Source organism: Elephantulus edwardii, unplaced genomic scaffold (genome assembly GCF_000299155.1).
Source record: "Elephantulus edwardii isolate Elephantulus edwardi_28Jun2011 unplaced genomic scaffold, EleEdw1.0 scaffold00038, whole genome shotgun sequence".
Taxonomy (NCBI): Eukaryota; Metazoa; Chordata; class Mammalia; order Macroscelidea; family Macroscelididae; genus Elephantulus; species Elephantulus edwardii.
Window position 1 is genome coordinate 7,662,987 of NW_006399788.1, and position 24,795 is coordinate 7,687,781.

Here is a 24,795-nt window from a genome sequence, read left to right on the forward strand (position 1 = left end):
GGGGTGAGATGATATCTCATAGTTGTTTCTATTTGCATCTCTCTTAGAGCTAGGGATTTTGAACATTTCTTCATGTGCTTGTTAGCCATCTGAATGTCATCTTCAGTGAAGTGCCTGTTCATATCCTGTGCCCATTTTTCTATTGGATTGTTCACCTTTATCTTGTTATGGTGTTCAAGTATTTTATAAATTCTGGATAAAGTCCCTTATCTGACATGTTATTACCAGATACTTTTTCCCAGTCAGTGGCGTCCCTTTTCACCCTTTTGGAGAAGTTTTTTGGATGTGCATAGGGATTTGATTCTTAGATGATCCCATTCATCTCCTTTATTCTTTTTAAAATTTTATCATGTTGTTTACTGAGTCCATTTTGAGGAATTTTGTTTTATTAATGTTGAAGTATAATCCATACCGAAGACTTTGGACTTCATCAGTAAATACTTCAAGTCTTTGTTTTATATAAGCAAAGTTGTGTCATCTACATATCAAAGTTTCTGGTGAGTCTTTCTCCATTCCTGATTGAGGCATATGGAATGATACCATATTCTTCTTAGGGTTTAGCTTCCCAGATTGTGGCTCAGCAGACAAATAGTATAGTAGAAGGAAACAACCCTGACACACAAGCACTGTTTGTTGATTTTAAATATTTCAGGATCTCCTTTTAATTAAGCCCAGTAGACTGCAGAGAGCTTGAATTGGAAAATAAAAATGGAAGAACTTTGAAACAACAATGAAATAACATCTCACCCCAGAAGCAATAGTAGAGTGAAACAGGACAGCAAGCAACAAATGCTGGTGAGGTTGTGAGAGATTGGAACTCATATTCCCACTGCTGGTGGAAATGTAGAATGGTACAACCACTATGGAAGGTGGTCTGGTACTTTCTTTAAAAATTAGAAATAGAAATACTGTTTGATGGGTTCTCTATAGGGAGGACCTACTCTATAGGGAATATACCCCAAAGAAGTCATAGCCACTCTCAAACAGATGCATGCATACCCATGGTTATTGCTGTATAAATCACAACAGCAAAGAGATGGAAACAACCCAAGTAGCCATAACAAATGAATGAATAGAAAAAATTTGGTACATTCACACAATAGAATACTACACAGCATTGAAAAACAGTGAAATAATAAAACATTATACACTATGGGGGAGCCTTGAGGACCTTATGCTAAGTGAAAGATCTTAGTCATGAAAGAACAAATAGTGCATAACACCACTGTTATAAAATAGGACAGACATGGAGGGTTGGGAGGGAATGGGGAAAGTGGATATAGATAATGAATACTACATTTGAATAGATGAAGGGAAGAACTGTCTGAAAAGAATCTATGATTATGCATTATGAGTATGAGAACAGTCTGGAACAAGGGAGGTATTGTGGGATGGGTTGAGGGACGGGGAAGGAAGAAAATATGCAACAATGAGTATAAAAAGGAGGGGAATGAAAGAACTTGCTCAGCATTTCTCAAGCTGAAGGCACTGAAAAATAAATTCAAGCTTCAAGTTCCAATGCTGAGAGATGCTATGGGCAAAATATTGAAAGACCTAGAAAGCACTCAAAGAAATTAAAGGGAATACACAGAATCATTGTTCCAAAACAAATTTGCTGTCACTGAAATTTATCAGGAAATAACATGTAAACACAGTCAGTGATAATGAAGAAAGAAGTGCAAGCTGAACTGAAGACATTGTTAAAAAAATAAGGCCCCAGGAATCAATGGGATACCAGTTGACATGTTTCAATTAACAGGTACAGCCCTGGATATGCTCACCAGTCTATGCCAGAAAAGTTGAAGGACAACTGACTGGCACCTAACTGGAAGAGATCTATATTTGGTCCCATTTCTAAGAAAGAAGATCCAACAGAATATGGAAATTATTGAACAGTTTCATTAATATCAGGGTTATTTCCAAGCTGGGAAGAGGGGTGGAATGGCCGGATTCTGCAAAGGTGTGTTTTCTGGTTTGGGATTGAGACTGGGGTGTGACATTGCTTACAACAGGGTGTGAGCTGATTGGATTTGACCTTGTCTTTAAAAAGGCTTTTGACTGCCAATCTGGGGCTATTTCCATGCTAGGAAGATGAGTGGAACAGCAGGATTCTGCAAAGGTGTGCTTTCAGGTTTGGGGTTGAGACTGGGGTGTGGCTTCGCTCCCACGGGATGTGAGCTGATTGTATTTGGCCTCATCTTTTAAAAGGCTTTGGAGGGAGCCCTGGTGGCCTAGTGGCAAGATGCTGCACTGCAATCCCACAGGTGGTTGTTGTTGTTGTTGTTGTTATGTGCCGTCGAGTCGCCTGCAACTCATAGCGACCCTATGTACAACAGCCCTAAACTCCGCTCTGTCCTGTGCCAGTCGCACTGTCTCCGACACTACCATCCCAATTACCCCAGTCACTGAATCAATCCACCTCATAGAGGGCCTTCCTCTCCTGCGCTGTCTCTCCACCCTCCCAAGCATGATGTCCCTCACAACATGTCCAAAGTATGTTAGACGGAGCCTCAGAATCCTTGCCTCCAAGGAGCCACCCGGTTTAACCCTTTCCAGGACAAATCAGTTTGTTTGCCTAGCAGTCCATGGTATTCTCAGTACTCTTCTCCAGCACCACAGCTCAAAGGCGTCAATTCTCCTTCTATCCTCCTTGGTCATTGTCCAACTCTCTGATGCATAACAGGTGATTGCGAAGACCATGGTCTGTATCAGACGCACCTTAGTCTCCAGAGAGACACCATTGCTCTTCAGGTCTTTGGAGAGGTCCCTAACAGCAGACTTTCCCATGGCAATGTGCCTTTTAATTTCCTGGATGCTGGTGCCAAGACTGTTGACTGTGGAGCCAAGCAAGCTAAAGCTGTGTACAATTTCAATCTCTTCACCATTCATCCTGATGCTGCCAATTGGTCAGTGGTGAGAATCTTTGTCTTCTTGACATTGAGCCTCAATCCATATTGTAGGCTGCAGTCCTTGACCCTCTGCAGCAGGTGCTTCAGCTCCTCTTCACTTTCAGCAAGCAGGGTTGTGTCATCCGCATAACGCAGATTGTTGATAAATTGTCCACCAATCTTGACCCCACATTTCTCCTCATAGAGCCCAGCCTCCCGGATAATCTGTTCTGCATATAGGTTGAAAAGGTATGGAGATAGGATGCATCCCTGGCGTACGCCCTTCCCAATTTTGAACCATGCAGTGTTCCCTTGCTCTGTTCTGACGACTGCCTCCTGGTCCAAGTATAAATTTCGCATTAGAACGATCAAGTGTTCTGGGATTCCCATTCTTCTCAGAGTCAACGTGGTTCAAATCCACCAGATGCTCTGCTGGAGAAGGAGGAGGCAATCTCCTCCTGTACCAGTCAGATCTGATTTGACAGCACACTTAAAAATAATACAATAAAAATTTAAAAAAAAAAAATAAAAAGGCTTTGGGGTCCTTGGGCCTGGTTTTTGTGAATCTCCCAAATAAAACAGGCTAGGAAGCATGAGTGGCATCTACTTCCAAAAAAAGCTTCCCTCCGGAAAGTCTATGAACTTGGAGAAAAGATGAAAGTTTTGTTTTCAAGACTTCCGTTCATAGGGTTCATGGGTTGTCTACAACTCTGTGGCACTTAACAACAACAACATCATTAGCATCACATGCAAGCAAAATACTACTGAAAATCATCCAAAAATGCCTGGAACAGTACATTGACAGAGAACTGCCAGAAGTTCAAGCTGGATTTAAAAGAGGCTGTGACTCTAGGGATATCATTGCTAGGGATGACACTAGGGATGTCAAGTGGATCATAGCTGAAAGCAGAGTATACCAAAAAATGTCTGTTGTGCTTTAGTTACTATGCAAAGGCATTTGACTGTGTGGATCATAGCAAATTATGTATAACATTGAAAATCGGATCCCAGAACACTTAATTGTGCTCATAACATGGACCGAGAGGCTGCTGTCTGAACAGAGCAAGGTAATACTGTTGTTGTTGTTGTGTACCATTGAGTTGGAACTGAACCATATCTGACTCTCTGGTGGGTTTTCAGAGGCGGTTAATCACACAGGAGGAAATTTCCCAACCTTCTCCCATGTAGCAGCTGGTGGATTTGAACCACATGCCTTTTGGATTGCAATGCAGCTTCTTGGCACTAGGTCACTAGAGCTCCCTAAGGTAGTACTATGTGATTTAAAATTAAAAACAGTGTGAGTCAAGGTTGTATCCTCTCTATGTATCTATTCAGTCAGTATGCTGAGCAAATCATTAGAGAAGCTGGAATCTGTGAAAAGGAATGTGGCATTATTATTGGAGGAAGACTCATGAACAACCTACATTTTGCAGTTGGCACAACCTTGTTTGCTAAAAGTGAGGAGGACTTAAAGAACTTGCTGCAGAAATCAGTGAGTATAGCCGTCACTATGGATTACATCTCAACATCAAGAAAACAGAAATTCTCACCACTGGGCCAACAGGAAAAGTCATGATAGATTGAGAAAAGATTATGTCTAAAGAGAAAAAAAAGGGGGGGGGGAACATGGGGCCACAGAGACATGAGCATCTCTCTGAAAGGGCCAGAGAAAGGGAGACTAGCACAGCCCCTCACTGTCCCTGAGCAGAAAGCGGATAAAGAGCCTATAACCCAGTCCCATGGTGCTTCTAGAACCACACCAATAGCAAGAGGTGTGTTTATTTCTTGTTGATTCACAGACTCACAGTTGTACTGAGAATGGGTTTATTAGAGAAGTAAGTTGGAGAATAGGGGAGGCAAAGAGTATCACCCAAAACAAGCCTAAGTTCTAAGGCCCTATTCCTCAATTAGTTCAGGCTCCAGATTCAGTTCATCTGTCAAATCCAAATCATCCAGCAAGGTTTGCCTCAAAGCAGTTGTAAGTCAATTTCTACTTCAAGCATCCAGGAAGAACAGCAAAACCTTTAACTGTTGCCAGGATGAATGCAAGAAGCCTCAGGTCATACCTTGCCACAGTTTCTCTACAGCAATGCCACAGTCTATCCACCACCAGGGTCTCACTCTCACCAGGGTCATGCTCCAGTCTCCCTCAAGTCTTCTTGCCTCAAGGCTTGCATATTTCAAATCTTGCTGACCAGTGTGGAAAGCAATGTTTTTTTCTATCCTGGTCCCACAGCTGTTGATGCTTTGCAAGACCATGCTGCTTTGAAAGACTCTGTCTGCAGTTAATGTAGCTGGATCCAGAGGTAGCTAACTATAATGGTTTTAAAAAGCCAACTTTTGGCTAACATCATGGATTGAAAATGTCAGTGACTTCATCTTAATATTGAATCTATAGTCCAACACCCTTAGTACTAGCAGTCAGGAGACGAGGAGATGTACTGGGAAAGTTTGCAGTTAGAAGAACCTCTCCAAATTACTAAGAGGTAATGATGTCAGTTTGAAGACTAAGATGTGTCTGATTCAAGTGATGGTCTTTTCAGTCACTTGCTATGCATCTGAGAGCTGGACAAGGAATAAAGATGACAGAAGAAGAATTACTGTCTTTGAATTGTGTTGGAAAAGAGTACTACTACTAAACATCCTGAGGACTGCCAAAACAACAAACAGCCATGTCTTGGAGTAAGAACAGCCAGAGTGTTTCTTGGAGACAAAGACAAAGCTTCATCTCACATACTATAGGCATGTTTTAGGAGAGAATGTCCCTTGGAGAGGCATATCATGCTTGGAAAGGTAGTGGATTGGTAAAAGAGAGGAAAACCCTCAACCAGATGGATTGTTACAGTGTCAGCAACAATGGGCTCAAGTATGTAAAAAATTATGAGGGTGGTGCCGGATAGAATCTGTCGTTGAGATCTGTTGTTCATAGGGTCTCTATGCATTGTACTTAACTTGATAATACCTAATAACAACAGCAAGTAGGATAACAGGAGTGACCTTACCCTGATTAAGGTTTCATATTTCACACCTGCAAAGTTTCCATGCACCTTATTTCTTATTAATGAATTATTTAACTCCTTGGTGGACTGCCAACACCCAGTCATTTTACAGGAGTCACCAACCAATTGTTTCTAGAATGGCCATATTAAGTAGTTCACTGCACTGAATAACCATCATCTGAAGAGTAAAGAGTGATGTGTAAGTTACTACACTTTAATATAATACACTAGTACTTTTCCTATCTCTTGCTGCACTTCTACATATAAACACACACCATTCCAGCTAATGTTACTTTGCCATTGTTTTTGCTTGTTGCTCTTCCTAAGAAATCCTTCCCACCACTCTTAATTAGTGATTTACTCACCTTTCAGACCTCTGTTCAGCATCCACTTCCTGCCCGTCTCCCTAAAAAAACTTCTGATAAGCCACTCCTTCTTTATATTTTCATAACATATTATATAGTTAGCTCAGTAGCTCATGCTTGAACTTACCATAACCCTGTTCAAACTTTTGAGACTGTGAACTCAGTAGTGTTCTTGTTTGTAGTATTGCCAAAAGGCTTAAAAATATAGATACTAGAATTGGAAGAAAATTTCAATGCCATCTTGTCCAACATCTCCAATTTGTGAAATAGATACAGAGGGCCAGCAAGCGTGCAAAGTTAAGCCCCAAAAAGAATTACAAGCCAGAGTTGGTTCCCATGATTTCATGTACCTTGTTTCAGACAGGGAGCTCTGGTGGCTTAGTGGTAAAGAGTTGCATTGCCAACCCAGTGACATGCAGTTCAAATCCATCAACTGCTTCACAGAAGAAAGATGGATAGTTTCCTCCCACGCAATTTACTGCCTCTGAAAACCTGCTGGAGGCTTAGCCATGAATCTGTTATGACTTGATAATACTTAACAACAACATTTCAAACATGCTCATCAAACTATTTTTTTTATCTTTTTTAAACAATTTTTATTTTTAATCCTTTTGAAATATTTTTTATTTTATACTGGTTTACTCACCAAGTTCATATACATTGTTTTTTATACCAGATCTTTCCCTTTTCCTTTACCCACCCCTCCCTTCACTCATCAAATTATACAACCCTATGATTACATACCCCTTGCTCATCAAACTTTTAAAATCATAAATCCTTTGTCATTTTAAGGAGGGGAGGAGTAAACAAAAAAAAACCCTCAAAATAGCAACAACAACCAAAAAATCCTAATTGCTTCAAAGGAAGATTGAGTTGCTGCCTTACTTGATGGTGTTTTTTTATAAGCATGGAGGTCTAGATCCTTGGGTCTTGTGGGCTACAACCAGGATATATAAGTGTATTTTGCCTTTCCCTTCAGGAAAAGGCTGAGGAGGTGTATCGTCTGTATCAGAACTCCCCTCTCTCCTCACACCCAGTGGTGGCCCTGTCAGAGCTGAGCACCATCTGTGCTAGCTCTTGCCCAGATGAGAGAACCTTTTACTTGGTCTTGCTACAGCTTCAGAAAGAAAAGAGAGTCACAGTCCTCGAGCAGAATGGAGAAAAGGTATGGAAGTTCATTTGTTCATTCATTGCCTCGCCAATGTTTTACTACATATGTAATACATCCATTAGCATTTCTGCTTGCAATTTTCCTAGAATTTGTGGGAGGGACAGCAGTAATTTGTCCATATCCCTCAGATTGTGAAGTTTGCCAGAGGGCCACATGCCAAGGTCTCTCCTGTCAACGATGTCGACGTTGGGGTTTACCAGCTGATGCAGAGTGAGCAGCTCCTCTCACGCAAGGTGGAGTCCTTGTCCCAAGAAGCAGAGAGGTAACTTCTATCCCTGCACTAACTAAGCCCCCTCTGTCCAGCAGGCACTTGGAACTATGGGCTCTGTGATGGGATCGGGGCAGGGGCAGGAAATAGGTGTTTTGCTTTGTTTTACTGATTATAGAAAACCCCAAACGTGCTTTTGTCAATTCTGACTCATAATGACCCTCCATCAGGTTTCCAAGGCTGTAAATGTTAATGGGAAGAGACTGCCCACCTTTCTTTTGCAGAGCCTCTGGATTTGAACCACTGGAGATGCATACTTCTTTTGGTTGTCAGTGCAACATACTACAGACCACACTACCATACTAACTACAGATGTACTAACTAACTGTCCAGAGGAGAATTGTAGAAACTACACAGGATCACAAAAGAAAAAAAAAAATGATCCTTGGTATTTTTTTTTAAATACTAAAGATTAAATGACATTTTATGATTTTCTATGCTGTATCAATTGATAAGTTGTTATTGAGCCAGGTATTATCTCGGCACTAGAGATACAGAAATGAGCAAGACAAAACCCTGCCTTTGCAGAACTCTTTTTGAGAAAATCCTCCTGTTCCCCTGCGATGACTGTACAAGATATTCCTGGCAAAGTCACATGAATGCTTCTCTGAAGAGTAGGTGATATGTATGTGTGTATGTATATATAGAGAGAGAGGAGAGAGAGAAGGAGACACACAGAGAGAGAAGTGCTAAATTAAAGGAACCCTGATGGCGTAGTGCATAACATTTTGGTCAGCTAACTGAAAGATTTGCAGTTTGAATCTGCCAGTCGCTCCACGGGAGAAAGATAGGCAGTCTCTGTCCCCATTGAGATTTATAGATTTGCAGACTCAATGGAGAATCGCCATGAGTCAGAACTGACTCAATGGCAGAGAGTTTGGTTTTGGTTATTGACACTGAGTTAAAATTTACTTCTTCATTTTGTCTTATCTGTGAGAACCTAACACTTTGGGAACGCAAAGGGGTTTTTATTGGTCATACTAGAAATTAATTCCTAGCTCCCTCAATGGGAATATGTTTTTAAGGTGCCTGGTTTTCATGTTCTCCTTGGGACTTGAAAATAATTTATCCATAGGCAGTTTGCTTGGATCTTGACTTGCTGCAGGAGTTTGACTGTGGGTCACTGGCCATCATTTTTTTCTCTCTTCGAATGTATTTGATGTTCAGGTTAAGCTGTTACAATTAAGTCTGCTCTTGAGGATTCTTCAGGATCTTGCCATCCCTGTTCTGTTTTGATTGGTTCCTTTGTTTTATAGGTGTAAAGAAGAAGCCCGCCGGGCATGCCGAGCAGGAAAGAAACAACTAGTAAGTTTTCTCTTTTCCATTCCAGCTGCCTAGTTCTGTCCTGTGCTAGCAATAGGAGATGTCAAGAGCTCATAGAGTAACCTGGTTGGGACTCCAAATGGAATAGAATGTGTAGGTCTCATACCATATTTTCAAATAGATGGGTAGATGACCTAGAATAGTCTTATTCTCTGAGAAAGGCAGTTTTAGTTCGGCATTTTGGACGCTTAGCCTGACCCTGACCTGAATTTCCATATTCCTTAGGCACTGAGGTCTCTCAAAACCAAGCAACGGACAGAGAAGCGCATCGAGGCCCTCCATGCCAAGCTGGACACTGTTCAAGGCATCCTGGACCGGATCTATGCCTCCCAGACAGACCAGATGGTAACCTCTCTCCCTTTTCTCCATTCCTTGGCTGCTTTCCCCAGTACACACTACTCATCCCTCCACTATGTCTTCACTGTTGGCTAAGTGCTGCTTGGAGCAGCCCTTTGCTCTTGAAGATACAGCTAAAGTTGCCTCTGCCTTTCCTATTGGAAAATTTTGGCCCTAGTGGGTAATCTTGTATGAGTTGCAAAAAATACAATTCGATGGGTGGGTGGGGTGAAAGAAATGGGAAGGATCTTTTATGAAAAACAAATGTCTTCAAACTTTATAAATAAAGCAAAGTAATATAAAAAAAAATAGCTGACTTTTAGAGATGAAGCATTGTTTGTATTTTGCCATATCCTCCATACTCGTATTGACAACTCTTTCCCTTTAGGTTTTTAATGCTTACCAGGCTGGAGTAGGAGCACTCAAACTCTCTATGAAGGATGTCACAGTGGAGAAGGCAGAAAGCCTGGTGGATCAGATCCAAGAGGTATAGAAAGGGGCTAAAGTAGGGTGCAGACAAAGAAGAGCTGGTGGGGGTAGATTTGACTTTGCTGTACTTTTTATCTTGTCGATTTGAAGAAGCTTTCCTTGGTTCTTATGTCAGTATTGTTTTATATGCCTGGGCATTTTCCTGTAAGGACTTGGAGGTGCTGAAGGACACCATTCACAGTTCAGGCCTTGTTCTTTTCTCTTCTAGCTATGTGATACCCAGGATGAAGTTTCTCAGACTCTGGCTGGTGGAGTAACCAATGGCTTAGGTGAGCTGACAAGCTGATTATTTCCTTTATTTCATTTTTTGAAACCACACCAAACCAGATCCACAGCTGTGAAGTCAGTTCTGACTCATAGTGACACTGTAGGACAGAGTGGAACTGCCCAGTAGAATTTCTGAGACTGTAAGTCTTTATGGGAGCAGATTGCTTTCTCTCTCTCCCACAGAATGACTGGTGACCTTGAGCCACCAGACCTTTTAGTTAGTAGTACAACCTTAGTGTACTGTGCCACAAGAGTGCTTTTCTTCTTTTTAAGAGGACTTCAATTCCTTACTATGGTAATAGATTTGAGCCTGAATACATTTTTCCTGGTGCAGGCAGTGTTGTCCTACCCTACCCTTTGTTGGGCTTACACAAAATAATACTTACAGGGAATTGCCATTCCCTCCTTGGTGGACAGTCTACTCCACTGTTCCTTAGTCACAGGACTTCCTACTGGAAAATATTTCTTTAAGGGTAGGAGGAGCAATGGTTCTGTAAGTTTAGTATGGTAGTGGCATACCTCAGAGATAATACAAATTCCATTCCAGACCAATGTAATAAAGCAAATACTGCAATAAAGTGAGTTAAACTGTCAAAGGAGCAGACACAATGTAGGGATGTTGAGTCTGACTTCTGACTACTTCATAAGGGGAACTGTCCCCATCAGTAATATCCGTAGCAGCAAACAGCTACACAGTCAGACATGCCACCGCCACTCTCCCCAAAATGCTCCCCCCACCTCTTTCTTTTTTTTTTCTATAATTATATTTTATTAATTTTCATAAACATTTACAGAGATTTTGGGCTTCCACTCATTCATTGTTGCACTATTCTCTCTACCCTCCTCCCAGTTTGTTCTTGTCCAAATGCCACAGTGCTTGTCAAAGCCAGTTCTGATTAATCTTCTTTGTCAGTGTATCCTTTGCCATTCCCTATCACTCCTCCCTGAGAGAGACTTCACCCTGAGTCATAAGGAAAAGGGGACGGCGTATTCTCTTAGCTACTTCCTGCTGAAAAGGGACGCTGTGGGTTTCAGGGTGAAGATCTTCTCTCACTACTCTAAAGGGCCCCTTTGGCAGTAGGAAACACATAGACTATTATGGAGATTGATTTTGGAATTCAGATGCACTCTTATTGATTGTGCTTGGCTGTACATGTACATATCCTTCAAGATGTATCATGGGGGTGTTGCAACCTAGAAGACACAAATTTGACTAACAAGTTATAAGTACATGAGTCCAAAAATTATGGAAAAGTAAAAGAAAAGATTCTTTCATTGTTTTACAAACCCTCCCCCAGGTCCCCTCCACCATGCAGCCCTCGCTCTAGTCTCCTGTGATGACAGAAATACCCAGTTACATCTCTCTTTTAGACGGTTCTCTCCCTCCTCTGCTTCAGTGCAGTATACATTATTGAACCCATCTTACTCAGTCTCTCCCCAACCCCAAGGACAGTCCCATTCTACAACAGTGGCATCATGTAATATTTGTCCTTTTGTGACTGGGATATTTCACTCAGCATAATGTTCTCCAGAGTCAACCATTTTGAATAAAAGTCCGATATTCATTGTTGATTCACAGACTTTACTCACAGTTGTGGAATTTATTAGGGAAATGGGTTGGAGAATAGGGTAGGCAAAGAATATCACAAAATGAAAGTCCGGGTTTAGTTCATCAGTCCTAAGCCAAATTAACAAGGCACAGTTCCTAAATTAGTGAAAGTCCAGGTTCAAGTGAGCAGTGCAAATACAAGAAGCTTCTGGTTTCCTTAGTTATCCACCAAACTTTATTTCAGAGCAATTTTAAGTTCAGCTTTTCCTCTAATTGTATAGCAAGCAAAACCTTTAAATGTGGCCCTTATCTCAGAGCAGTTACAAATCAGCTTTTCTTCTGCTTACACCTTATTACAATCTCTTCATAGTGATGCCACAGTCTCTTCACAACCTGTCCACCACAGTCATTGCGGGGGTATAGCGGGTAAGGGGCTAGTGTTGTAGATAACTCAGTGTGAAAAGCTTGCTCTCTCTCCTATATTAGTCCCACAGCTGTTGATGGTTTACAAGACCATGTGTCTGTAGGTAAGGTAGCTGGAGACCATGGCCTCCAAATGGGGTCTAACTCTATGCATAGAAAAGCCAATTTGCAAAGATTCTGATACTCCAAACCACTCCCTGACTTTTCTCTCATTATCTGAAGGATCAGCCTTCCCTTTATCATCATCTATATTAATGGAAATATGTAAGTCAATTGTTTTACTCCATAAATTGTAATCCCCCCATTTTAGATAGTCAATTTCTGATTTGCCCAGTCTTATCAAACCAGTGCTCTGAGGAAATAAGCATGTCTTTTTCTCTAGAATCTTCTGTTATAGTTGAAACTTTGAGCATCTGCATCTGTAAACAAAGGTCCTATCCAGAGCAAATCATCAGGTAACTTTAAGCAACACTAGCTCACAGAATGAAACATCTTCTCTTTTTCTGGCTGGGTTCTGGTCAACACACCCTAAGCCATCTGTGGCTAGGTCCTAGTGGGCATCAGCCACAAACTCAGGAGTCCTCACTTCTTTCTGAGTTTCAGACCAGCTGGTCCCTTCACTTAACCTTAGCCACTCCCTGCTCCACAAAATAGTAACCCTTCTTCATATATCCATTCATCATGCAATGTGGACAGTGCAGAAGGAACAAGTCCAAATTCAGCCTGTTTCTTCATTACTGTGTATCTCCCACTCATCAAGTGGACTCAGCTGGTTGAGCATACTCAACCGCTTACTTTAATGTAAAGTCCTGAAAAGGGAGTTTTGATACTTTCCTCTTCCACTCAACAGCTAGACCCAGGTGGTTACCACAAGTTAAGCATCAGCTTTCTCTTGCCTCAGTTTCATTGACAAAGTCTCTCTTTTTCTACTTGTCTTCTTTTAAATGTAATTCTGTTCAAAGTACTAGGTGAGGCTTAATCTCCCTTAAGGTAAGCTCCACACTCTGTACCAAATTCTACTTACTACTATAAACTTTCTTTTAGGGCAGATTTTCCCTTTTTTAAAGCCTAATTAATATTCAACTGGCTTACATTTTTTTCTTTAATAATTAATAATTATTATGTCATATCATTATAACATCCAGGATTAGTAAACAATGCTCACTAGTATCCATCAAGAAATCATCGTTTCCACAATATACAATGTTGTTGTTAAGTGCCGTCAAGTCGTAGGTGACTCATAGTGACCCTATGAACGAAAGTCCTTGACAGTTGTGTGACTTTCATCCTTTCTCCATGTTCGTAGGGTTTCCCGAGGCAAGCTTTTTATGGAAGTGGATGCCGCTCCTGCTTCCAAGTTTGTTTTAGCCAGGGAGTGCCACCAAACACTGTCCACCATGGGTGACCATTATCACATTTGACACATCAGTGTCACAGTGTTCAGCTTCACAGCAATCACGAGTTACCTCTGTACGACAAGTGGACACACCAGGGCTATACGACCTAGAAGAATGTTTCACCAAAACAATTAAAGACAGGGGTTAGGGCCGCGGATTAGAGTCACCCACCTGTGGCTTGGTAGCACTGCTTTTAGTCTAATAGGCCAACTGACGTGTCAAATGCCCACCTACTTTTGAAGAACAAGAAAGAGCAGTAACACACAGCAAAAAGGACCCCAGAAACGTCCCTTGTCTTGACTGCTACCAAAATTGAGCCACCATAGAGATGACAGCCATCCTGCCAGTCAGCCAGCTGACTTCCACAATATACAATAAATATCTTAATATAACAAAATCCAGTATAGTTTAAATCAACAAAAAAAACCTTTAAATTATTTTTACAAACTATCTCAACATTAACATATAAAGGGGGGAAAAAGGCACCATACATAGACTTTTAAAGAAATTTTCAGTTGTCTTCTTCATACCCTTTTGTTGAGGCCATAACGTAGCTTCTTGACTTTTTCTGTTCATCTTCGTAGCAGCACAAGTAACCTTTTGGGTTTTCCCCACCATTTTGTAGAAACAAACAATAAACATTTTAACTGTACATCTCCCCACATTTACAAAACCAAACCTTATTTCTGTAAGTCTAGAGCAATAAATCCCACCTCTTCTGACAATAATTTTTGGGGTTCTTTGTGCGTATAGTTTACACTATACTATAGTGTATTCAGAGGGTAGAAATTATTGAATAATATCATTAATATCACACACTAGCAAAATCCTGCTGAAAATTATCCAGAAAAGACTTGAACAGTACATTGACAGAGAACTACCAGAAATATAAGCTGGGTTTAAAGAGATCGTGGAACGAGGGACATTATTGCCTCTGTCAAATGGATCTTGGCAGAAAGCAGGGAGTACCAGAAGAATGTCTATGTTTCTTGACTATGCAAAGGCATTTGTGTGGGTCACAATAAATCGTGGCTAACCTTGAGGAAAATGGGAATCTCAGAACCCTTGATCGTGCTTATACGAAACCTATACTTGGACCAGGAAGCAGTCTTCAGAAGAGAGCAAAGAAACACTGCATGGTTCAAAATCAAGAAAGGAGTGCATCAGGGAGGCACCTTGTCCCCATACCTTTTCAATCTGTATGCAGAACAGATCATTCAGGAAGCAGAGCTTTATGAGGAGGAATGTGGCATCAGGATTGTAGGAAGACTCATCAACAACCTGCGATATGCAGATGACACAACCTTGCTTGCTAAAACTGAGGAGGACCTGAAGCACTTGCTGCAAAAGGTCTGCAATATAGATAGAAGCACAACATCAAGAAGGCAAAGATTCTCACTTCTGGGCCAATTGGCAGCACCATATTCGATGGAGAAGAGATTGAGGTTGTTAACAGTTACAGCTTGCTTGGAACCACACAGTCAGGAAATCAAAAGATGAATTGCATTGGGATAATCTGCTGTCTTGGACCTCTCCAGAGTGCTAAGAGCAACAATGTCAGTTTAAATACAAAGGTGTGTCTAATCCAGGCTATGGTCTTCTCAATTACTTACTATGCTTCATAGAGTTGGACAATGACTAAGGATGACAAAAGAATAGATGCCTTCGAGTTGTGGTGCTTGAGAAGAGTCTTGAACATACCATGGACTGCCAAGAAAACAAATAAGTGTGTCTTGGAGAGGGTAAAACAACCAGTCTCTTTTTGGAGGCTAGGATTTTGAAGTACTGCTTCATTTACTTTGGTCACGTGGCCAGGAGATCAGTCTTTGGAGAAGGACATCATGCTTGGAAGGGTGGATGGACAGCACAGTAGAGGGATACCCTGGATGAGATGTATTGATATAGTAACTGGGGCAATGGGGGTTGGTGTGTAGGAGTTAGTGAGACTGGCTCAGGACAGGGCAGGGTTCAGAACTGCTGTACATAGTGTCGCTATACATCACAGAAGACTCAGTGGCACATAAAAATAATGACATACTATGACAGCTTTGGAAGCAGGAGTGGCATCCACTTCCTAAATAACATGCCTCCTGAAACTCTGTGAACTTTGATAAATGTCGATTGTTGTAGAGGGGCTTCAGGCTTTTTCATTGGTTCGCTATGAGTCATGCTTGACTCAAAGGCAATCACCAACAACAACAAACAACGTAGGATATTCAGGAAGCTCTGCTAGCTTAGTGGTAAGGAATTGTTTTGGCAAATCAAAGGCCTGCAGTTCAAATCCACAAGCTATTCCCTAAAAGCCACCAGCTGCTCTGAGGGAGAAAGAAAATAAATCCCATGTGATTTACTGCCTCTGAAAACCTGCTGGAGGATCAGCTGTGAGTCAGTTTCAGTTCAGTGGTACACAACAATAGCATAGTGTTTCAAATGTGTAATTACGTTATAAAAAAGGTGGAAATATTTTGAGAATTACCGTAATGTGACACAAAGGCATAAAATAAGTACATGCTTTTGGGAAAATGGTGCCAGTAGATTTATCCAGTTCAGAGTTTCTGCAGAACCTTTACTTTGTAGAAAATGCAGTATTTTTGAACCACAGTGAAGTGGTTTCTACCTTCATGATAGCTTAACTCTGTGTAGGAGAAAAGAATATCTGTTTGAAGGTACTCTTTTTTCTTTCAAGTGTCCTTGTAATACTTAGCTACTTTAAAAAAAAAACTGCAAAGAGACCTGAGCCTGTCTTTTTGAAGCTGACTCTTTAACATGTTTTTTTCCTCAGAGCTTATGTGTCCTTTGTTTTTCTAGATTTTGACAGTGAGGAACTGGAGAAGGAATTGGACATCCTCCTTCAGGACACCACCAAAGAACCTTTGGATCTTCCCGACAACTCCCAGGAGACGTTTTATACCAACAGTGTGCCTAGCCCTAGGATCTCGGATGCTGAACTTGAAGCTGAACTTGAGAAACTATCCTTATCAGAGGGAGGTATGAACTTCTAGCCCTTGGCTGAGAGTAACCAGGCAGGCATGTGGTAGAATTGATGTGGGTGGTGGGTTCAGTTCAACTCTCAGATTGCTGTCATGGAGTTGCATGTTTGTTTTTTATATTATAACTCAGTCTCTTAAGTAATGGGATGCTTTTATCTTCAAGATCTTCCTATTACATTATTCATTCATTTCTTCTTGCAGGTTTGGTCCCAAGCAGTAAATCTCCAAAAAGGCAATTGGAACCGACTCTCTAAAGCCATTGTAGGACCCTCAAGTGAAGGACCCTTATGTAAAAGAGAGACCAGGCTTTTATGTGTTGTGTACATAGTTATTTAAATAAGAAACTCAGAATTTGTTGAGAAGAGGAGGAACGAGAACTATTTTCATTTTTCTGGATGCTGTCACTTACTACAGGACAGATATAATTTCTGGAAGCAATGCTCCAACGACTTGCTCCCAGCTGGTATCATGGACCTGCCTTCTCATCTTTATAGTGCCACAATTTATACAGTTCTGTGTTTGATCTGTCGTCTCCTATAGCCTGAAGTTCTTGCCATTGGCTCAGTTAGGTTTATCTTCACCCACCAGCTTTGTCCCAGCCAATGAAGGTGAAAGATTTGCAGCTCTACCAAATCAAAACCAGTCCTCTCCTGCACCCCTTGTTTTTTAGAGAGTTTTATTCTGTCTCTAAGGTGAGTTAATCAACTTATTCCTGTCCCACTCTGTTGCCATTGGTAATGAGAATAATGTGACTCAGACACGTAAAGGTTGTATTTGAGAGGACAGCTGCCACTTTGTAGAGAAACTTAATAGTGTAAAAGGTTTCTTTCTTGGGTCATTTGTCAAATTCTCCAGGTGTTTAGAAAATCAGTCACCCCTGAGACATGACAACTGGGGAACTCTGGTGTGGTTGGTGGACATTGCTTCCTCTTCCATCTTATGTAAGATCTGTTTACTGGAAGAGAGGTGATTCGTGGTCTTTTAAACTTGATGGGGAGAGGCCCAGAGCCCCAGGATGTCAAAATCCCATATGCTTTTTCAAAGAAGCATCACCTTTGCCCTTTCTCCATCATGGAATAATTTAAATGTCTGTGTATATATACATATTCCAGAACAAGCCACACAACGACACACCTCCCCTTCATGAGCCTGCCACACAACAGGTTCTATGTGTGAATTTGAAAAGCATTTCATTTTATAGCCCATTGCTCAGGGCAGGGGATCTGAGCCAGGATGTGCAATAGAAGCAGAAGATTTTGACATTCTGCCATATCTCTACTGTGTGCTTCCCCAGTCCCTGTTCTACACACACCCCTGCTCCCTGCAGTCTCATCTTCCCACTTGATTAATTGGGAAGGATGGCATTGGGGGGACAGATGGAGAGGGTCTGAATGTTCTGGCGATGTGGAGAAGAGAAGATGAGAGCCACACTGCTCCTCTACTGCCGCCGAAGTACAAGTATTTCTTCCTGGAACCCTTTGCCCTGACCCTCTGTTTGAGGTGGTGTGGTGCAGAGGAGAAGAATTTGCTCCAGGCCAGGAGCACGAATTCAGCGTTCAACAAATTTCTCTCCCACTCTACCATGATAAAATGAAATGTTGGGGGTGAAGAGAAACAATCACTATTTTTTCTTTTTTTAATCTGGTAAATAATTAAAAGAAAAACTCAAGTGCTTGTTGTTGCCTCTTTAGGTTGCGTGAAGTTGTTTCTTCCTGCTTCTCCCACATTTCCCTACCATATACACATTTTTTCCCCTTTCACTTAAAGCCGCAGGAGAATACTGACTATTTTAATAATGTGAGTCTTGAGCTGAGGTAAAAAATGAACAATCTGGTTGGTCACTCTCTTGCTGACACTGCTCTATGGGAGGACAAAGTTAACACATTTTAGAAATGTGCCATCACTGTTGTCCTTCAGATGACCTACTTTCTTCTGACCATATGATCTTAGCACATTGAACTCCAACACCTGTATTAACTAAGCACCTGCTACAGGCACGGACTTTGCCATGCACTGAAACTGCAAAGTTTGGGACAGAGAGGCTGGAGGCTATGCTGCAGGATGAGGTGAGTCAGCAGGAGGGACCAGCCAGGGAAATGTGTGGTATGAGTCAGAAAGTCTCAGGAGACCTGGAACCTGAACAGATAGGCAAGAGACAAGGCACCATAGCTATGCTTTGGAGTGGGATGGAATCGGAATAAGCTTGCTCTCAACCAGACCAGAAACTGTCTGAACACAGTAAAGGCAAACTAGGCTCTTTGAAGGAAAAGTGATAGGAGACCCCCCAACTCCACAGAGTACGTAACCTGGACTTTGTGACCCACAGGACTTGATGGTTTCTTGCTATCCTGAGCCGTGGATGAGGCCTCATTTGAATGTTCCAGCTTGACTCTCTGCTGTACTATAGGATATTGAAAGATGGTACTGAGTCTAGACTTGATCAGAATAGGGACAAAGGAGAATCCTTACAAGGCCCTGTCTAATGGTGGCTATAGTTTTTAGTGTAAGATCTCTGGAAAACTGAGTTGCATCAAGTTAGGACCAAATTGAGATTCTCTCCTTTTGGAGAAATGGGCTTGCTTTTACTAAGGGAACTGGTATGTGGTGATAAAGTGGGACCAGGAAAACAGTCCAGAGTTTGTCCAAAAGTACAGTGAGAGGTACAGGTGAAGAGCTAAGGGAGTTTCAAGAATAAATCAAGTAACTGGGCTCATCGAGATGGTCCAAGGTGATGATTTTAACACAATGTCCACCTACAGCAAAGAACTGTCAATACACAGCAATTCTGGAACCACGTGCATCAAAAGGGAAGTTGCTGAACTAGATCAAATACCAAATGAGAAGGAGAAAGAGCTAATGTGACAGTGCCCAGTCAGCTGGCCTGGCACAATGTAGCCATCTTGAGAAAAAGTGAGTGGTGATCCTAGGTAAAAGCACACAGGAAGGCAACTGTACAGAATTCCCAAAAGGAGACAGAGAAACAGTAGATGAAACCAGAGTGAAGCAAAGTGGGTAGGACATGAGCCAGATCTAAGATGGAAAGGTACAAGAAGGTAAGTGAGTGCTCCAGGGGTCTGGCGACATAGAGCAAAGAGAGTCAGGAACCAGAGACCAGACCACTCACCAGTAATTGTCCCTGGTCATGATGGTAGTGGTACACATTCAAGAGTGTCTGCAGAAGGTTCCCCAACCAAACCAACCCCAGGCAGCAAGCCCTCCTCACAGTTATTGTCTCAAATGCTGCTTGTAAACTTCAGGGAGTGCCCCACCACTCAGGGCCAGTGGTTAAAGAAGCATACAGTTTCTCCTTTGCCCCTCTAGTGATCAGAAGTTTAAGCACCCCAAGCCCCACTCAACCAGGGACTATAGTGCAAATTCCCTGTATCCTCACATCCCGCCAAACCTGCCACACCCTTGATAAGTGACAATCATTGTCCACCTGGTGAATGGCAGCATGTGCCCCATGCCTGAGAACTGACAACCAGATGATTGATGGCACAGTTCCCTACCATTAGGGCACTAGAGATCCCTTGACAGCCAGATGGTAGTGCCCACCTGCCAATTCTTAAGCTTTTCTAGTATGTAGAAAAGGATGTGATAATTTCTAATTTATTCTATGAAACTAGCATATCCTGATACCAAAGCTGGGTAGTGATACCACCTTTTTGTCCCTCTCTATCAGATTGAGATTATTAACAGCTTTAGTTTGCTTACCTCCACAGTCAACACTCTTGGCATCAGCAGCCAGGAAATTAAAAGACAAATTGCAATGGGAAAGTCTGCTGTTAGGGACCTCTCCAAAGTACTGAAGAGCAATGGTGTCACTCTGGAGACTAAGGTGTGCCTGATAAAAGCCATGGTCTTTACAAACACTTGCTATGCATCAGGGAGCTAGACAATGACTAGGGAGTATAGAAGGAGAATTGATGCCTTTGAGCTGTGGTGTTGAGAAGAGTATCGAATATACCATGGACTGCAAAGAGAACGAACAGGTTCATCCTGGAGAGGGTTAAACCAGGCTACTCCTGGGAGGCAAGGATTCTGAAGCTTTGTCTGACATACTTTGGACATGTTGCAAAGAAGGACGAGTCCTTGGAGAAGGATATCATGCTTGGGAGGGTGGAGGGACAACACAGGAGAGGAAGACCCTCTATGAGGTAGATTGATTCAGTGACTGGGGTAATGGGGTAGGTGTGTTGGAGGCAGTGAGATAGGCACAGGACAGAGTAGGGTTTAGGGCTGTTGTACATAGGGTCTCTTTGAATCATAGTCAACTCAACGGCACATAACAAGAACAACAATATAGAGATAGAGATCTATAGATCTCTATAGATCTCTATATCTATCTATCTATCTATCTATCTATCTATCTATCTATCTATCTATCATCTTTGTTGTTGATTGCCACAGAGTCAAGCATGGCTTATAGTGACCCTATGAACAAAGGACCTAAACCCTGTTCTGTAACTGTTGTAGTTTCTCTAAATTTATAGAGTTTCCAGAGGCATGTTGTTTAGGAAGTGGATGCCACTCCTTATGTATCTCTAGATCATCTATATCTATATATCCCAATTTATCTTATGAATATAGACACAAAAATTCTCAACTAAATTCTGGCTGATAGAATATGAAAATAGGTCAAAAAATAGTAATATGATAAGGTAGGTTGACATTGAGGTAGTTCAACACTAACAAATTAACATAATTTATTATGCTAATGAAAAGGATTATTTCAACTGATGCCAAACTTTTTCCTAATAAAACCTCTCAGTAACACGGGAATAGAAGATAAATCCCTTACCATACTTACAGGGAAATAAGCAAAAACAACAGCCAATATCATTATTCTTTATTTTTCCCCCTTGATGTTGAGATGTAATCCTTTTTCTTTTTTAACTGTGATTTTAATGAAAGTTTGCAGAAAGGTTGTGTTTTCATTCATTCATTGATGCACATTTTCCTCCTTTCTTCCCCAATTTGTATTCCAGATTGTTAATTGTCATAAATATATTGCCTAATCATACATTCGTTTCAGACAGTCCTCCAACATTATTCTTGAGACTGAAAGGATTCCCTTTCATAGTGGAAATGAGAAAAGGGTGCCCTTTACTATAACCCTTATTCAAAATTGTACTGGAAGTCTTAGAGGAGTAAGGCAAGAGAAGGAAGTAAATTGTTTCTAAATTACTAAGAATGAAGTAAAACTATTTTTTTGGATAGAGATTCCGTAAGAACATTACTGGAAGGAACTATAGAATTATTGAGGAAATTGGCAAGATACAAGATCAATTTATAAAAAGCAATTGGATTCCTCTTCATTTAGAAAGAGAACTCTGGAAAGGAAGTCAAGAAAACAATATCCTTTACAATAATATCCCAAAGGATAAAATATCTGAAAGTAAGTAAATGAAACACAGACAGAACTCTAGTGTCCTGGTGATAAGAAGCTACACTGCAATCTCAAAGGCAAGTGGTTCTAATTTACCAGCTGCTCCAGTGGAGGGTGGACAATCTTCTGCCATGTGATTCACTGCCTCTGAAAACCCTCTGGGAATTAATTAAGGGGACTTGAAGGTTAACAAGTTTTTTCAAGTGGAAAGAAGCTGCACTGCAATCTGAAAGGCCAAGGTTTGAGGTCACCAGCTGCTCTACTAGAGAAGGGTGGGTAATTTCCTCCCCTGCAATCAACAGCCTCTGAGAAACCACTGGAGGGTATGCTATGGGTCGGTTTCAACTCTACAGTACACAAAAACAACAAATGTAAAACTAACACTTTCTATAATATTTTATTTTCATTTAGAGTAACTAAGAAAGATTTTCTTATAAAACGGAAGCCTTCTGATGATGTTTGCCAGTCCACCCTGCAATCTATCTATAGCTGAAAGTTAGTTACTCCCCAGTCCGAGCTCTTTGTTGATGTTTGGTTGTCTTAGTGTCCCTCGGTATGCCCTGTTTCTCCTTTTTGAATTCCTGCTGCCTATGACAAGCAAGAATCAGAGCTCTGCCTAGCAAATCAAAGTGAAGAAGCATTAGGAAGCCGTGAAAAGCTGGCTGAAACCTCAGTCATGGTTGATCAGGAGCAGGATGTCGGTGGAGGAGAAGAATTGAGTAGTTGCTTCTCAGAGCTTCTTAAAAGTGAAACCTTGTTTTCTGGTTGGGTTCTAAAGTCAGACATGCTATCTGGGAGAGGTAAAGGTTAGATGGCAGCTAACACTGCCTGTCTGAAGTGACTAGGACACAGTTCAAGGTCAATAGACCTCCACAAAGAGGTCATGCATGGTATTCTGGGTCTGCTTGCTGGAAATGCAATCAAGGCAATTAAGAAAGAGAAACTCTCAAATCTTCTAACGGAAGATGAAATGAGAGAGTTCCAGGGTCACACGGAATCTAAACAACTCAGCTCTGAGGTTTGTGGTGGAGTTTGGTAATTCTCTCAACTTAAGTATTGTTTTTATTCAAGTGCAGCTAGTTTCTGATGAATATGTAGTTTCTTTTCTACTCATGCACAGAAACAATACAAGATCATGGCATCTACAAAGACAATAATTGGGTACTTAACCTCTCTAAAGTACTCAAGAGCAACCGTGTCTCTCTGGAGACTAAGGTGCGCCTGATACAGGCCATGGTCTTTGCAATCGCTTGTTATGCATCAGAGAATTGAACAATGACTAGAGAGGATAGAAGGAGAGTTGATGCCTTTGAGCTGTGGTGCTGGAGAAGAGTACTGAATGTACCATGGACTGCCAGGAAAACAGACAGATTCATCTTGGAGAGGATTAAACCAAGCTACTCCTTGGAGGCAAGGATTCTGGGGCTTCGTCTGACATACTTTGGACATGTTGCCAGGAGGGACGGGTCCTTGGAGAGGGACATCATGCTTGGGAGGGTGGAGGCACAGCGCAGGAGGGGAAGACCCTCTATGAGATGGATTGATTCGGTGACTGGGGTAATCGGGATGGGTGTGTCAGAGGCAGTGCGGTTGGCGCAGGACAGAGCAGGGTTTAGGGCTGTTGTGCATAGGGTCGCTATGAGTCGCAAACGACTCGACAGCACATAACAACAGCAACAACAACAATGTCTACTAGGCACTATGTGTTGCAGGGTGAGTATTCTGGAAGCAGAGAGTGACATAATGGTATATGAGATGATTACTAGAGGTTATCATTTATAAAGGGAAAGGGAAGGGCATGGTATTAGGGAGAGGAAGTCAGACTGTGGTAAAAAAAAAGCCTTGTCCAACCTGGCAGGCAATTCTAGAACCTTGCTATTGGTGTCCCATGTCAGGCATAATGGTCAAGCCTTTATCCATCCCTGGCCTTCTTCCTCACCAGACATCCAGGGAAGGGGTGGCCTCAGCTGAAGTGACATTACAGCCTAGGCTGACAGTGAAGGAGGTGACAGCTGGCCTTTCTGTTGAGCACATTCCCTGTAATTGGGCAGAGAGCTAATGAATTTCCTTCCTTAAAGAGGAGACCTGAGTGTGCATCTTTATGATAGAGTGGTATGTTTGTCTTATAGATATAAAAAGAGGGGGGAATGATAGGGTGGTATTAATAAGTTCAGAATTCCCTATATATGTATCAGTTATAAAACTATAGTTATATAATTATAAAACTAACATCAGTTTTCTTCAGCCTGCAAAACTAGTTACTTAGCCTCCAAATTCTGTTTCCTGTCTTTAGTCATGTAAAGTAGTTTTATCTCTCTGCTTACCAGAAGTGGAAGTACATCTCTCCTAGATCTCTCTGAGGCTGTTTCCCAGTCATATATAAATTGTATCTTAATCTGCCTGTTTATCAGGAAGGGGACTGTACCCCTCCTGAATTACTAGTACTTAAATACAAACTATTCTTTCCAGATGTAGAAATTACCTTTTTTTACTAACACAAAAGTGCATTGTTGAATGAGCTAGAGTCTCACCCTACTATAAAACCCAATGACCACTCCTAGATGAGGAGGCAGTCTTGGAGGTGACTCGCTGTCTTCCAGATCTGCATAATAAAATGCTTATGGATTGCAATCCATTTATCTTTTTTTAACTTTTTCCTTTTTTATTAATGATTTTTTTAATACAACATATATTTTTTGTTTTTTTATTAATAATATTAATGAACATTTACAGAGATTTTGGATTTCCATTAATTCATTGATGCACTTCTCTCCCTGCCCAGCCCTGCCCCTCCCTGCCCCCTGTTCACTCCTCTCTTTGAAAAGTAAAAGAAATCCTCCCTGGTACACAATCCCCCCGCACTCCTCCCAACACCCCAAGTACATTCCACTATACAACCTTAATTGTGGACTCTTGTGATAACCATAATACCCTATCATAC

At 41.5% G+C, this 24,795-nt stretch overlaps 2 protein-coding genes across 2 annotated transcripts in view; both read left to right on the forward strand.

Moving 5' to 3' along the window:
- The window catches only part of CHMP7 (charged multivesicular body protein 7), a 24,701-nt gene extending 7,971 nt beyond the window's left edge, over positions 1 to 16,730 (forward strand). The window contains exons 3-10 of the mRNA XM_006884842.1: positions 7,232 to 7,417; positions 7,552 to 7,685; positions 8,948 to 8,996; positions 9,240 to 9,359; positions 9,739 to 9,837; positions 10,048 to 10,108; positions 16,284 to 16,463; positions 16,667 to 16,730. Coding sequence (XP_006884904.1) covers positions 7,232 to 7,417; positions 7,552 to 7,685; positions 8,948 to 8,996; positions 9,240 to 9,359; positions 9,739 to 9,837; positions 10,048 to 10,108; positions 16,284 to 16,463; positions 16,667 to 16,719 — 882 coding nt within the window. The 3' untranslated portion in view covers positions 16,720 to 16,730. The remainder of the gene's footprint in view (positions 1 to 7,231; positions 7,418 to 7,551; positions 7,686 to 8,947; positions 8,997 to 9,239; positions 9,360 to 9,738; positions 9,838 to 10,047; positions 10,109 to 16,283; positions 16,464 to 16,666) is intronic.
- Positions 16,731 to 19,500: 2,770 nt separating this feature from the next.
- The window catches only part of R3HCC1 (R3H domain and coiled-coil containing 1), a 31,706-nt gene continuing 26,411 nt past the window's right edge, over positions 19,501 to 24,795 (forward strand). Inside the window, exon 1 of the mRNA XM_006884907.1 lies at positions 19,501 to 19,518. Within this exon, the coding sequence (XP_006884969.1) occupies positions 19,501 to 19,518 (18 nt within the window). The remainder of the gene's footprint in view (positions 19,519 to 24,795) is intronic.